The sequence below is a fragment of the Osmia bicornis genome, chromosome 1 (assembly GCF_907164935.1).
Source record: "Osmia bicornis bicornis chromosome 1, iOsmBic2.1, whole genome shotgun sequence".
In the NCBI taxonomy this organism is placed as follows: domain Eukaryota; kingdom Metazoa; phylum Arthropoda; class Insecta; order Hymenoptera; family Megachilidae; genus Osmia; species Osmia bicornis.
The window spans coordinates 15,945,933-15,961,311 of record NC_060216.1 but is presented as its reverse complement, the minus strand read 5'-3'; the positions used below and the strand labels follow the sequence as shown (position 1 = coordinate 15,961,311).

The 15,379-nt window shown below is 44.2% G+C and overlaps 1 protein-coding gene across 9 annotated transcripts in view; it reads right to left on the bottom strand.

Annotated features, from left to right (window-relative positions):
- LOC114871918 overlaps nucleotides 1–15,379 on the bottom strand; it is a 28,054-nt gene that overhangs the window by 3,594 nt on the left and 9,081 nt on the right. For 3 of the 9 annotated variants that reach the window (XM_029178499.2, XM_046286708.1, XM_029178502.2), the window contains 6 exons: nucleotides 10,590–11,202; nucleotides 7,759–7,901; nucleotides 7,237–7,454; nucleotides 6,543–6,769; nucleotides 6,074–6,400; nucleotides 115–5,827 (listed from right to left, as the gene is read on the bottom strand). In XM_029178499.2, coding sequence (XP_029034332.2) covers nucleotides 115–5,827; nucleotides 6,074–6,400; nucleotides 6,543–6,769; nucleotides 7,237–7,454; nucleotides 7,759–7,901; nucleotides 10,590–10,631 — 6,670 coding nt within the window. In that variant the 5' untranslated portion in view covers nucleotides 10,632–11,202. Of the gene's footprint in view, nucleotides 1–114; nucleotides 5,828–6,073; nucleotides 6,401–6,542; nucleotides 6,770–7,236; nucleotides 7,455–7,758; nucleotides 7,902–9,085; nucleotides 9,131–10,589; nucleotides 11,203–12,982; nucleotides 13,105–15,379 lie in introns of all 9 variants that reach the window. The other 6 variants (XM_029178500.2, XM_046286719.1, XM_029178503.2 and 3 more) reach the window with 6 other exon arrangements.

Below are 15,379 nucleotides of genomic sequence, written 5' to 3'. Positions count from 1 at the left end.
AAACTGTTTATAAGAATCCATAGAAAATGAACAGGAACACATTTCTAGAGACACTTTGTACCGCTTTTCTAACAATTCCAATTACTTTGAAATACGTTTGGCAAAGACACTAACCAATTTTTCTGTTATTCTGTAATGTCGTGGTATTGCTCGAACAAACGACAGAGTTGGAAGTGATCAAGGTTTTCGGAACGTTCTCCGACATACCCATAGTGTCGTCGATTTTTCTTTTCACCGTCTTCGGGGAGATGATCTTAGCACCAGGAATCAATTCCGTGGATACCTCCTTCGTATCTTTCTGCTGTTGTTGCTGCTGAGCATCGTTCAGCATAGACACGTCTGACTGAGTGGTGAAAGCAAGAGCGATCGTTGCACCAGTCTGAATGGAAACTGGCTTCTCGTTGTGACACTGACTTTCTTGAGGTGACTTTTTCTCAGCTGTGTGCGTGATCGTTGCCGCGGGTGCCAGACACACCACGTTGTCCGATTTCAGAGTCGGTGTTGACAATTTGTGTATAGAAGAATTGAACAATCGGGTGCCCTGAAGAGCCAAGTTCGGATTGCTCGTGATCACGCCGCATATCTGTTGATTCTCCGCAGGCTCGTTTAGATTACGTTGAATTAAACCGATCGTAGAATTGCTTTTGTTCACGACGATGGCGTTCGTCGTCGATTCGACGCTGACTGTACCACTTACAGGATCCGATTTCGCCATGCTCAAGTCGCCGATAATGTTATTCTTCTCTACAGTTGTGTCTCCTGCAAACTGGCCGCCATTTCCAGGCTGCGGGATCACTACCGAGGCGTTTTGTACATTCTGAGTGGTAGCCAGAGTTTGATTGCCCGATAGCGTTTGCAAAGTGGGTATCTTAACCTGCTTCACCTGTGCCGGTTGCGAGATGATCTTTCCGGCTTGATTCAGAAACGATTGGAGTACCAGAGTATTGGAAACTCCAGTGTTCCCGGTGGTTCGAACGGTAGCTGGTACAGTGGCCAGAAGCTTCGATCCACTGGACACTATCGTGAACTGTTGACCTCCTTTCATAAGGTTCATCGGTAAGATGTAGTTAGTACCTGGAACAAGGACAGCAGTGCTTCCCATCTTTCCCGTGACAGAGGCCAGAGCTTCGCTAACGCTAACGGAACTAGTCTGCACAGCTTCTTGAACGATCACAGCTCTAGGCTGACCCGAACCAGGTTCCGCAAAAATTAGATTTCGCCTTTTAACGTTCAATTCTACACCATCGTTCGAGTCGTTGGTCAAATTTCGAACCTCGGCAGACGCATCCGTCACGTTTCCAACGCTATTCGTAGGTTCCTCCGGAGCTGAAAAGCCTGCTGGACTATCTTGCACGTGTACCACGCCACTGGACGAGTCTTCGCTACCCATGGTCCTCCCAAGATCATCCGTACTCGGACTCAGTTCCGAATTTTGCTGTCCAACAGGTTTCGTTTTGTTGGCATTGGACTTTTTCCTTTTCGAGGATTGACTAGGATTCGTCGGTGGATTTGATCTTCTCCTTGGAGCGGGTTTGTTGTTAAGATCTGGAGAATTGCGAAGCTGTTCCGCGTACTCGTCCAAGATAGCGTAGATTCTTTGAGCAGTTTGCTCGTCCTCTTGGGGCTTTTGTTGCGGTTTCGGAATCGGTGAGGCCTTTGACGTGTTGGTCGCGCTAGTCTTCACGGTTTTCGGCGCCGACTTTTTCACCGTCTTCGAGGACGGTGGAGTGGGCGGTGTTTTGCCAGATATAGGCGCTGGTGCTGGTGTAACACAGGGGCTGGAAGAGCTTTGCGAGGTGACGCTCAGAGCGGGTGAAGCCGCAGGCTGACAGTAACTCGTCACCACGACGACAGGAGTTGAATTTGGAGTTTTAGGAGCAGCAGCAGCAGCAGCGGCAACGGCGGCTGTGGCTCCTGTGTTCTGATTCGCGTAAGCCAACGAAACTTTTTGAGAGAATACATCCTGTTGAAAGTTCACTGTGTTCCCGTTACTCGCAAAATCATTACCGGTGGTTTGCTGCGTAGGCATTAGAAGTTGTTGAGCTAATGCGCTCACGGAAACCTGTTGTTGCTTGCTGGCTTGGGTTTGCTGAGTGGTGGTTTGCGTTTGCACGGTAGTCGTGGCCGCTGTGGATATCATTTGATGGGACTGTGGCTGAATGGTGCTTCTTTCTTTCACTTGTTCCAGAACGCTTTCAAATTCCCTTAACTGTTCCAAAGTGGTCGAGCTAACTTGATTGGGCACTTCAATAGGGGAGCCGAGTAAACTGTCTGTTCTAACGGATGGTGGTTGTTGCTGCTGCTGCTGTTGTTGCTGTTGTGGTGGTGGTGGTGGTTGTTGTTGTTGCTGCTGCTGCTGCTGCTGCTGTAATCTGGGAGTAGTTAAAACCGCCTGAATAGCCCCAGTAATGTTCTGCTGTCTCAAAGGAGCACGAATGATGTTCAATTTGACTACCGGCGTTCTTCCAGGTGGTATGGAATTCGCGTGCGAAATGGTTGGTATGATGTTCAATTGACTTGGATTCGTGGTGGATATTGTAACAGGGATTTTGTGCGTGTAAATCACACCAGGTGAAGCATTCTGAACGCTTTGCACCAGCTGCGTCAACGTTTGATTAGCGTTCGGACTGGTTGCCACGTTCGTGTTGTTTCCAGAATTCTGAACGATATTCAATATTTGTCTGCTAGTGGATAATTGCAACGTATTCGGAATGTTTGCGATGGATTGTACGTTAATTCCCGGAGATGGGTTTGTTTGTTGCGAATTAGGCACGGACGTTTGTACCGCCTTGGACAAGTTTGTCGTTTTCTGCGGCGACACTGATTGAACTAGCGTTTCTGAAGCGCCGCTCGTTGAAGTATCCGTTGAAAGGGTGTATATAGTTTTACCAAAAGCTTGCTGAAACTTTGGTAGGCCGGTGTTCTGACCAGTTTGCGGACTGACTTTAGTGGACGAGGAAGTCAACCTGTCGTACGTGGTTCTGTTCGCGTTCGTATTTTCCGTTGTTCTTTGCGTTTGTCGAGAAAACGTACCGATATTCCCATCATCGACATTCTGCAAATTAAGAATATTCCTCTGATTGGATACGATGTTTGGATTTACAGAGGCCAACTGGTAAGTACCGTCCGGTTTGCAAACGATTTGCAATTGTTCCGAGTTGATGGCCGTCGAAGAGATTCCGGTGCTTGTAGTTGTGGTGGTTGTGACGGCGGAACAAGGAGAAGGAGATTTTTTAGGCGACTGGTTCGGCTGATTTCGACGAATCGGTACCGCTCTGGGACTCGAATCCGGTTCGAGCTGATTAGAAACGTTAGTGGTGGTCGAGGAAGTTGGCGAGCTATCCGGTGGTTGATTCGCCTCTTCGCCGACGTCTGGAAGAGTCGATGATCTGGAAGGAGGGGTCTGACCGGCCGGACTCATGCCAACGCCGCTGTCATGCCCACCGGAAGAGGGTGTGCCGGGTAACTGAATATTTCCAGCAACGCTAGGAGTTCTATTTGGCCTTGGAGGCGTGTTCCCGCTGTTAACGGAGCCCGAATTCGGACTTTGTGGAATGTTTCTAGAGAGCTGGACAACGTTTACGGTAGGGCGCATCCTTGGCGGTACCATCATGTCCAACGAATTTAAGCCTGGTACATTCTTCGCCAATATATCCGAATCTCTAACAGCTTTCGCGAGAATGTCAAATTTTCGTTTCCCTAAATTCGATTTAGAATTCAAGTCTCGCCTATCGGTGGAAGATAGATCCGTCTTGCCAGTGATGGTACCTCCGTTTCCTTTTTGCTTTTGATAGGTTGATATCGCGTTCTTGTTTGGAGAGAATGGCATATTTTTCTGAATGTTCATCAGCTCGCTGGTAATATCACCGCTACTCAATCGCTGCTGCTTCTTCGCACGAATCAACTTCCTGTCGACTTCGTCCGCTCTAGTCAGCACGATCTTTGGATTCAAGTTCAAAGTGCTGAGCATCGGTGCAAATTTTGCCACGCTGTTTGCATTATTTTCTAAGTTATTATTGTCCTTACTCTTGTTCAAAAGATTCTTTTGTAATATCTGAGAGATCCTGGTGGGTTTCTTCGAGTTTTGTGGCCTGAACATTCTCAAGGATTTAAGTACAGCCGGATCGCTTCTTCTCTCTGTGATTATCAGTGGAGCAGCTGCCGTGTAAGCCGAACCTTTTATCGTCTCTCGTTTACTCTCGTCCATATCGGCTGAGAACAAAGTAATAATATCGTTACTGCTGACATCAGAACCGCTCGCGTCTTCGTTCGTGTTCCCGTGTCTAACGTTTTCATTAATGAGCATATGAAAATGCGACACCGACTCGGCAGTCAATTTCGAAGCCTTCGAACGTTTTTTGCTCGTCTCCTTATTGGACAATTTGCCCGGCTTCTTCTTCACTTCCAACCGATAACCACCGCTGCCGAGACTGTCCGCTTGACTATCCTGCGTGTTGCTATCGCTATCCGAAACCGAGCTGACTCTGTTCCTAAAATGTTTCGGTTTACGTTCTATGCTATCGTACTCGCTTTCAGAAGACTCTAATCTATGAATCTTCCTCTGTTTCCCCGACCTTCTGATACGCAGGATACTACCGCTATCCGAATCAGTGGTGGTGTCGTCGAGACTTCTTCTGGCTGTAGCCCTCTTGTAACTACTCGCAGGCTGAAAGCTACCGAACTGCTCCGAATTATCCGAAGGTAAATCAACCCATTGTTCGTACCCTTTTTCGATCCCAAAGAAGATATCCTTAGTGTCGTCCTCGGAAGGCCAATCCTTAAACTGCGAATAATCAATGTTCAGATATTTCAACTCTTTATTGGTATTCCTCATCTCTTCTGCATTCTCCAAATATCTTTCGCATAGACTGTTCAATTCTTTCCAATCTAAAACCCAGCTAAGCATGTGATAACGAGGACTGCTTAAAACAACGGCTAAATCGTCGCAAAGCTGTGGAGAGAGACCGAGTTTCTCCGCGTCGAGAACTTGATTAGGCACCGACTTCTCGTCGTAGTTCGCAGAACCCGTGACAGCGTCCCCTTTGATCAGAATCAAAGCGTCCAGTGTTCTCTCCACGTTTTTAGACGTCGTTTCGTTCGATTCCGGTGCTTTACTTTTCGATATATCGTTCCCGGTAAATTCGCCGCAATTGAAACAAAGCTCACCCAACGTTTCGTTGGACAGTGGGTCTCTCTTTGGATGCAGAGGACATCTGTCGTTACCCGAAATCGTGGAATCTGCTTTTTTCGAGCTGGTTAAAAGACTTTTCAGCAATTGATCCGTTCGCTCAAAACTCTTACTCACTTGTCCATTTTGAAAATCAATGTTTTTCTTGGACACAACTGGCGATGAATTGTTCAACGACGAAACTGCGAGTAACGAAGAGCCACACAAAGAGGAAGGCGATTCAACGTTTGTGGCTTTGATTCCTTCGTTCTTTTCACTGATATTGCTGTCCGGTTTTTTAAACCCCGCGGTAGAATGATTGTTCTCCAACACGTGTTTCAATTTTTCGCTCACAGCGTCGCTTCCGTTCGAAGCTCCGTCTTCTTTCGTCTTTCCACAGGCTACAGCGATTTCCTTGATCCTGTCGTAACAAGCTCTCGTAGGATGCAACGAGAACGCCGTGAGAACGCATTCTCGAGCTATACCGATGTTACTACCAACCACGTCGGCTAGTTTAAGAAACTGTGTGCTCAAACGCTTCGCGGTCTCGCGAACCTTCTCCGTGTCGGATTTTGTCTTCTGGCTCTCCAACTCGTTCATATCCGTCGTTAACGCCCTGATGTACAGTTCGATCACCAGAGGCTTTATACTGTCGCCAAACTGTAATTGAAAACAAACAAGCCTGTGAACGTTCCGTTTATTCTCTCAGATAAGTGTAGATGAAAATTTCAATGAATTATTAAGCTGTTTCATATGAATATTGTTTCTAAAACACAGTTTGATCAATGGAATATTATTTGAAAAACTTTGAGAATACATGGACAATTTCATTTGTAACAACCTAATAGTATTGTAAGCCAGTAATGTATGTCAAGTGTAATTATTTCATGTATAAATGATGCTCACGTGTTTTGCAAGTACCGCACAAAATATATAAATGTGCTGAGCACTTTCGGCAGGTTCGATCAATTTTCTTATCATTCCCGGCAACGTGGGCGCAACATCTTTCAACTTTGAATGCAACAATGCCCAAGAGTTTAGAATTTGTTCCAAAATATTCGCGCCCGTTTCTGGCACAGGTCGTACCATACCAGCCGTAACGAGATATTGTGCAACCAATTCAGCAGCTTTTATCGAATTTCTCCAAACCCGTGCAGTCCCATACTTTGTCGGTCTTTCACCACTGAGTCTTTGGACCAGCTCCAATCCGTCGCTGAGATCCATTAATTTTAACTGAAAAAATATGTTTTTCACCATAATACAATGAAAAATTCATTCCTATGCTTGATTATTTCGTCACTGTCCATCGCGGCCTGTTGTCGCCGACAAAAAGCAAACGAATTGGCTTAATTTCTTATTCGTAAGTGACACTCACTTGAGCGAATATATCTTGCGTGCGTTTCAATTTATACAAGAGGACAATATAGACGTCGATCATGTAATGAACGTGATGAGAATCCGAGAGCGAACGCAACCGATCGCTCCTTCGGAGAGAACGTACGCAGGCAGCGGCGAGGTTTACCGCTATATCCTCGCAGCGGTCCTCGCAAAGTATTTTCAGCCTCATTGTCAGCAGTTCACCTTTCTCCGAACAACAGAATTCTGTCGATCAAAAACACAAACACAATTATTATAGACAATAGACCCTTTGCGAGCAGAAGTCAGGATATTCCTTCTTCGAATCTACAGGTGACCGAGAAATTACAATAAATCGTAAATTAACGGTTCTTTCAGATGCTCAACTAAAATTGTGTTTGATCCGTGTTATCCATGTCTCATTAGCTTACAACGATGATTAAACAGAGGAGAGAAGGAAAGAGAAGAGAAAGGGAAGTAAGGAAGGAAGGAAGGAAGGAAGGAAGGAAGGAAGGAGGATAAGGCGCGCAACGTCTTGTGCTCCCTAATGGACTCATCAGCAAGGCTACCAGTTTCTAACAGTTCTATGTCTTAGATACTAGGATAATTAGACCCACGTCAGATGGTGTACATATTCAAACGAAAAGTTGGACTTCCGATCGCTAGGGGGTTAGCAAGTCAGGTAAGGGAAATAAATTTGTGCGGCATAGTACCCTCTTCATGTTCGGAATCCGGTTGGCCGTTAAGTATGCTGTCGAGAGCGGGATGAGTCCATGGATTGTGCACCAGAGCTATCAGGGCAGTACACCTGGGTGCAGCGGGGTGTTGCACCAGGTGAGAGGCGCACCTCTGTAACGTTACACTGAGGTGCGTCTTCGTCGCGGGTGACAACTTTGGCCACTCCCCGCGCAGTACCAGTTTCAACGTGTGTCTGCAACACAAATATATCGTCAAAGTTGTAGTTGCAAATTTGTTACGACAAAGAGCGAACCAGGAACAATCATAATATTTCAGACACGACAAGTATCTTTTTCTTCTTCTTTTTTTTTCCATCGCGATGCAACGCAAGAAAGAAGACAGAGAAGAAGCGAAACAGTGTCTGCGCGCAACATCGTTAGTTTCAGAGGCGAAGAATAACGAGAAGGGAAAGGAAGGAGAGGAGGAATCGCGAGGATGGATAATTGCTACGGTTTCGACGAATATAGGAGGATAGGAGGATCGACGCGAATACTCACTTGTGAGCCCATTCTATGAGAGACTGGGTGGCCTCTGGCGTTGCCCCAGGAATGAAATTGGTGACATGCTCCCAGGCGGACAGAAGTGCATTCACCTTGTCGCCGTACTTCTTTTTGCTGTCACTCAATGTCGCTTCAAGCCCCTGCAACTCGATAAATCAGCGATCGATTAAAATACAAATAAAACACCCGCACCGTTCGATGACTTATTCCTGATGGTAGTGGAAGAATCGGAGGATCAGAAGGAGGATGGAACGGTATTCGACTAATTAACCCTTTGAAACACCGTCCGAGACTCGACAAAGCCTCCTCTTTCTCTCTCTTCTCTATTTGATCCTCGGGAATAAATAACGATTCTCTGCCGAGATAAAACGATATCGTGACAGAAGCATCGGGCATCGTATTTCCGTCTACGAAACGATGGGAATTTAACCAGGAAAAGGAAACGTGGAAAATCGTTTCTTCGAACACTCGGACCAGATCTACCATCGAGAAAACTTTGGAAAATTGGTTCGATACCCGCTGAACACAATATCGAGAGGAGAGAAGAAATACACCTTTACCTTCTCTATCTAATCCTAGCTTCGTCAGACTCGACCAAGTTTAGCGGAAGTTGTACAATTAATTAGAGGTGACTTACAATTAGTTTGCGAGTTGAACGAAATCACAGTTTTGAACGGCTTGTTCGACGATATCGTTTTCAAGACGAACGTATCGAGTATCAGAGAAATTACTTTCAGTAATGATGTAACGGATAACTGTTAATTACGGCGAATGGAATCTCATTCATTGAAAAGCGATAGGGTATCGTCGAGAGGCGGCTCTCGAACAAGAGAAAAACAGTATATTCCCCTAGAAAACCGCAAATATCGGATAAACAAGGCGAGACGTTCCGTACTCTGTGTGTGAAAACTATCCAACGAAATCCTTGTTATAACGGAAAAGGTTAAATCAGCTAATCAAAATTCGAGCTAATCGAGGGAGTTTTGAGGAGAAGCACGATGAATATAGAGTAGTTTCGTTTATCGAATTCAATCTGTTCGCTATCAAATCCGGGAAGGAGTAAACCCATCGGAATTTTCATATGTAGGTCACGAAATGAATGACTTCAGCGTGTAATAAATGTTGAGATCACGAGTGCATGGAAGAAACTCGACAATCTACAAAATTCTATCTCTGTTTCAGCTGAAAATGTATCGCCTTGTAACGAAAGAGATTATACGAGAGGATATTTTCCATTCCCATCATATTTCAAATGACTTAAAGGAAAGGAAAAACAAAAACAAACAAAAAGAAAAAAAATAATCAATAATATAAAAAATATTACCTTATATAAACAAAGCATCAATCGCTCACAATCAGCCATTTAAATCTGTAACGGTAAAACACCGTGAGTATCGGAGGGTGGTTTGTGTTTTATCTTCTTCATGAAATAAGGGAAAGAGCTAGAGCGAAAGGTTAGAGCAAGAATATTTCAAAAATCCAGACAAACTTTCAATCGCTAAAAAGAGTTCATTTCGAAAGCATCCCTCGCGAATTCGACCATCGCATCGGTTACTTACAGAAAACTCTCCCCGATCCTTACTTTTCTGTAACTTTCCCCATTTGCAACTTCCATGCTCCGCTTCTCGAGCTACCCCCGTCGCGTCGTACAGAAATCTCCCTCTTTCTTCTTTCTCTCGACCCTTTCGCTTCTTTATTTCCTCGAGTTTCCATCCCTTAGCGAATCTCACCCCTAATTTTACACCTGCTGAGCGTGATATCAAATTTCGCTGCTCCCATTTTTTCATCTAAATTAAATCATTTCATTTGTTTCGTGATATTGCCATAGACTGAAAGTCAAGTACGCGTTCTTTATAAAATTGTAAAAATATTTCTTCCTAGTAATTTCTTTGTTATACAGCTTTCCAATGTTCTTCTTTGTTTTTTCTATTTACCAATCGAACGAATAGTCACGATCGTATCTGTATCGAAAGCTGACAGAACCAAAGGCCGAAATTCGATGCGATTTCCAATATAAACTTTAACATTCCAACGTTTCAATAATGCGACTCTGTACGACGCGTCAGCAACCTTTTGCGAAATTCTGTCAATTTCCTTCTGATATTAAATCGAATTCCATGGGATCGTGCGGCAATGCTCGCTGCTGTCTCCTCGATTTTTAAACGTTTATCCGAGCTTCCACCTATTCATTCTTTTCTTGACTTTTCCACAAGCAGTAAACAGACTTCGGGTTAAAAGAAAATATTCTAAATACGATCTACATACGTATCGTAGTATTACCTCTTTAACTGGCATGACATTGAGTTTCTAGAATTTAATCCTACTCTCTACCTAAGGATCCATCTTCGCAATAGGTTTTCCAAAAACGAAATGAAAAGTAGCTCGGAGAAAATGCTTTCTAAGCAAAGGTCATTATACAGAAACAACGACCATCATCCATCGACCTCGTTTCTCCGACTGGGATAAGGACCCAGACCGCTTCTCGAGAAACACTGGCCGTGCCTGATCAAACATCGCATACTCTTTTCAAGATTTCACGCTTGTTGTCCGTGTCTCACGTTCGCTCGCCTCTGTCTCCTTAAAATACGAAAATGATAAATTACAGTGAGAGTTACCAACTCTCACCCGACACCGAGGAGAAAGACAAAATTTGTCTGCCACTCAAAGAGGTAATACTGTGTTCGAACGTCGCTGAAGATTCGATTGTCAATTCGCGTTCGATACGTCGGTAAAACTCTGATCGGAGTGTAGCTGTAATATTTAATAGAAGATATAAGGGCGGAGAAGGGAGAAGGGAGAAAAATGATGAAAGATATGAAGAAATGAACCTGTGTCCTCACCACGCACGACTTTTGGATGTGTGAAGACATTCAGAGGGGTGGTCAAGCTGATCGGCGGTACAGCAGCAGCAGTGGTACTGAAGTTCCGAACGAGAGTACGCGTGATGGTCGGTTAGACTGGTAAAAAATATTCCGTCTTCTTCTTCTTGTTCGATCGAGGCGTAGGGTAACGAGCGAGGCTATACTTCCTCCGGTTCCGGTATGTTCCGGTGACGGTGAGCTGGCAGGGGTAGGGGCAGGGCTCGTAGCGGACATCAGCGACCTTCGCAACCCCCAAGGTTCGATCCTGAATTAACGGAAGATGCCCTTCCACGAGACCAGCCTCCTTTATCTCGCCGCGTCCTCCTTTCTTTTCTTCCTTCCTTTTCCTCTTCCTTTCCCTTTACTCTTACTACCCTTACCCTTCCCGCTGCCTACTTTCTTCCTCTCTTTCTTCCGCTTTATCACCGCCAGTCTCTGTCTCTTCTCTTCTAGCTTTTCGCGCGACTTCTTCGAAGGGTATTATACCGAGTCTTCTTCCCTGACCAGCCAGTCTTCAGGATCTGTCCTGAATCTGTCGTCACTACCAACCGAACGCCGACGTTTCTTGTACCGCTATCATCTGCAATAGAAAAAGGAAAGTCAGTTAAAGAAAAGTTGGTACGCGAGGCAGGCAACGGGTTAACAGCTTCGATCAGTGAGAAACGTTCTCCTTAGCTTTAAACCGTCGTTTCTCTATCTTTTTTCTCAAGATACTGCTACTCGAAGAAACCGATAAAAACGATCCGTTGTAAAACTTTCAGAAGATTCTCTTAGGAATTCATGAATTCCGTATGGACTAGCGCCTCGGTGAATTTCAAAATACGATAACGATTCGTTGGAAAACATTTATTACCCCCCTGGTTTTTTTTTTACGCTACCATGACGAATCAATGAAATTTTAACGATTTCTGACCTAATTAAACGCCGTTGACGCGAACGTTCTACCAAGAAGAATTCATTTTTCCGACGAACCAACTGAGAAAACACGTTTCGCAATTTCTTTGTCGTGAAATGAACCGAAGTAAATAGCATTGTTCCAATCAATTTTCCGTTCTTTTTCCGCACAGACCGAGCGGAAGTCCGTGGAAAGAAATTCAACGTAACGTTACACCGGAAGCATGTACGGTGCATTTTGTTTCATCCATGATACGAGGAGAGGACGTAAGTACGTCTATCGAGGTCGAATCTCGATACCATCCGAACGAGATCGATCCTCTCGCTTGGAAAGTTAGTCTTTTATTCGAAAAGAATAACGGCTCCTCTGTCCGCATCCTTCTCTTCTTCGCAACCTCGTTCTACAACAGTCGTAAAGCATTTCGTCTTTCAGAAGGAGAAAAACATTTATCTCGGACGTTCTATCGAGCCGGGGTAATCGAAGGCCGTTCGAACGAAGCAAAAGCTTTGATAAAAATAAAAAGAAAAAGGAAAAAGGAAAACAGACGTAATGAACGTTTATTGATCAATGTCATATTTCATGAATTTCAAGCATAACAACCGTAAAAAGAAGTCAAGTTCTTCGTTAAGGATTTCATTAGTCAAGCTTTGATTCAAGTTCTAAGAACTTCCGGTAATTTCTTACCTACAACAAAAAGGATGAAAAAAGTTAATTGAGCATGGTTCGTTACTCGGTTACGTTCGAATGGTTGGCACGTAACGAAATCTGATCATTGGCAATAACTGAAGAAATATTGATAAATCGTTTACGTAGCCATTTTTGTGAAACTATAAGCTTCGAATTGATATGTCATAAGTGGCAATTTGCGACACTTTTATGTCATCGAATCGCGATGCAGAAAGTTTGCCTACGAGGCGAACTCGAAACGCAATGTCAAGGATAGAAAAGGATAATGTTGTAGAATTCGGTTTCGAATGTTTTGCATAAGATTAATTCTGTACAACCGTGCGGTCGTTTCTCTCGGAGGCTTGCACCGGTTCGTGACGAATAGCTATTATTCTGCCTTCACCGTCTGCCGACGAAACCAGAAGCCGGGCCAAAGCAGAAAGTTATCTATCGATTACACGATTCTGCTGCGTCTACCTTGCACACAGGGTTACGCGTTCTCGCCGTTCTGATTCTCACGTGATCGAGCACACGAATCGAATTTTCCTTTCCGCGCGGAATCGCGCCTCCGAAACGCAACTTTCATTCTTGCTAATGCGAGGATTCGATTTACCGAGAGACACGGCAAAATCCTAATTATTCCAACTTAATCGGGTTAGCTCCCTTTCCGGTCTTTCCGTTCGTCTCGAAACTCTTCCGTTATTATTGCTATCTCGACGAACATTTATTCGAGTCTGACGAATAAACGTCACTCCGTTTTCACAGTAATTCTTTTCTTGATACCGAAGGAAGGAAATACCTTTGAAATTTCTTCCTTCGTCGGGTTAACCGAAGAGTCTGCTACTTGACCGTCGAGGAAAACGTTCCAGGCGAAGGACGAGTCCTTCTCCTCGAACAGGGGCGAAAAACTTGGACGTCATTCTAGAAGAAAAGAAAAGAAAAGGAAAGGAAAGAATCTGCTTGAAATTCGCTTGCTGGCATTCCGTACGCGTAGTCCGCGCTGCATTTTGTAACGTCCGCGAATTCTAACGTGACGGGGCACGCAAATAGACGTGTTTCTGTGCTGCTGGCCAACACAACTGACACGCTGCTCGCATAAAACATCCAAGATATCCTTCTTATCGTTCTTATAGTCAAAGATTCTTTTTCTTCAATCGATACGTGCTCCAAAACATTTGGGTACAACCGCAATAAGTAGTTTTATCGACTCAGAAACTGTTGAAAGTATAATTATTTCGTTCTTGTTAGAAATATTAATACATTTTTGGGATATCCTTTTATGATTTTTTTTTCAAAGTGAAAAGCGAAAAGTCGTCCTAAATTTGACGAGTATCGATCCAGAACCGAGTAGAAAGTCGTTAAAAAAAGGATACCCTTTTTTTCATCCATTTCGACAAAGGACCACCTGTTGCCGTATAACAGCTGACGCATCGATGTTGGATCAGCCACGCGATTACCTTAATTTTCATTAAGCGCATTTTTCCTCGTATTTTCCGTAGGTACTATATATAATAGATCCACCAAGGACGTTGCACGTTTGTGTTTCTTCGCGACATTTTCGATTACATAAGAAAATCTGCGAACGCTCTACGATTTACGAGAAACATTTATTATGAGAAATTCAAAATCGATCGTTTGATACGCAACGAGCTAATACTGGCCGAAATGGTGGGATACGCGAAAAAGAAATGGAATCGAAAAGGAAAAATTTATAATGTTCGGCTGACCCTTCGCGAGGAAACGACAATTTAATCGAAAGTTGCGAGCGTTGTCTGCTCGTGACTGTCTCTTTTCCCTTTTTACAAGCACAACAATGCTCCTCTGCTCCCTATGGTGTGTCTCGACTACTGTGTTTCCGACTCTACCATTACGGTATCTGTATATCTCGCCTCGGATTTCGTTTTGTCCCCGAAAATCCCCAATGGAAACACGTTCCTCAACGTGATATTTAACGGCACAATGTCTCTACTTTTAACCCCATACACACCCACATCCACGCGCACGCAACCATTTTGCTTTATTTTCTCTTCTCATTCCTTTTAAGGGAGACACGAAGGTGGTTTCGTTTCTTTCTTTTCGCGTCTCCTTGCTTCCGTCTAATGCATCACTCTCATTTCGATATTATACTTTCCTCTCCATTTTGTTCAAAAATTAAGCTCCCGCTACAGGATTTGGGACGGTCAAGAAAAATGTGTGTCAGACTTGGACTCGATACCATGATTCGCCAGCAAGATTTCCAGCAACGCGTATCTAAAACGATTAATTAAGGTTGTGCCTGCGGCATGAAACGTGTTACAGTTTCTACTTGATGCAATACCTACGCTCTTTACCCGATAAGTCACGACGATTCATTTTTTAGAAGCTGTTACTGTTAAGCAAACGCTGACGTCTATATTTAATTATTATCAGTGGTCGTTCCAGGAAACTATAGATTCCCTCGATGGCAACCTAAAATTACGTCTAATGCATTCTTCTACGGTGTACAGTCCGAAGGTATAGAATCGCAAGACGAGGAGTTTCACGATATTACCAAGTTGATTCGAGACAGAGGGAAAAGTGTGCGTAAGTTCAGTGTACGGTTGAAAAGGAGCCTCGTAAAAGGGAAAGAGTACGCGTGGAGAGGCTCGAGGAGTTCTCGAATAATGCGTTTAGTCTCGGAGTCTCGAAAGCTCATTACCGGCTGCGATCGTCTAATCTTGGATAAACGAGCAGAAGAAGGTACTCGTAGTACTTCGGGGTTAAACGTAGGCTCCGGTTAGGCTCGTTCGAGTTACAGAACCTTTCGCAACCAGAAAGAACGACATTTTAATAGAGATTACGTCTACGAAATAGCTAGAACTTCGATGGACGAGAAAAATGCCAACTCGTATCTCGCAAAGTTATTTTTTAATTTACTTTGTAAAATATGGAACAGCATATGCACAGCTGTTCTTCGATTCGCTTGGTAAACAGAAGCGTGTTTCACGTTTGCGTTCCAGAAAGATTAAAAGCTTTAAATGTGCCGTCGCTGGCTCGCGTTACAGGATGGAACACATTTTTGAATTCCATGCAAAAATGGGTTAGCGAAGGTGGTCGTGGTCGTGGTCGTGGTCGGGAACGCGGAGAAATACGGTTGAAAGAAGAAAGCTCGGTCGATGGCAAAGCAGAAAAGCGTTTCGTCCACTGGCACAGCTTCTTCGCTTTATACGATAGCTAT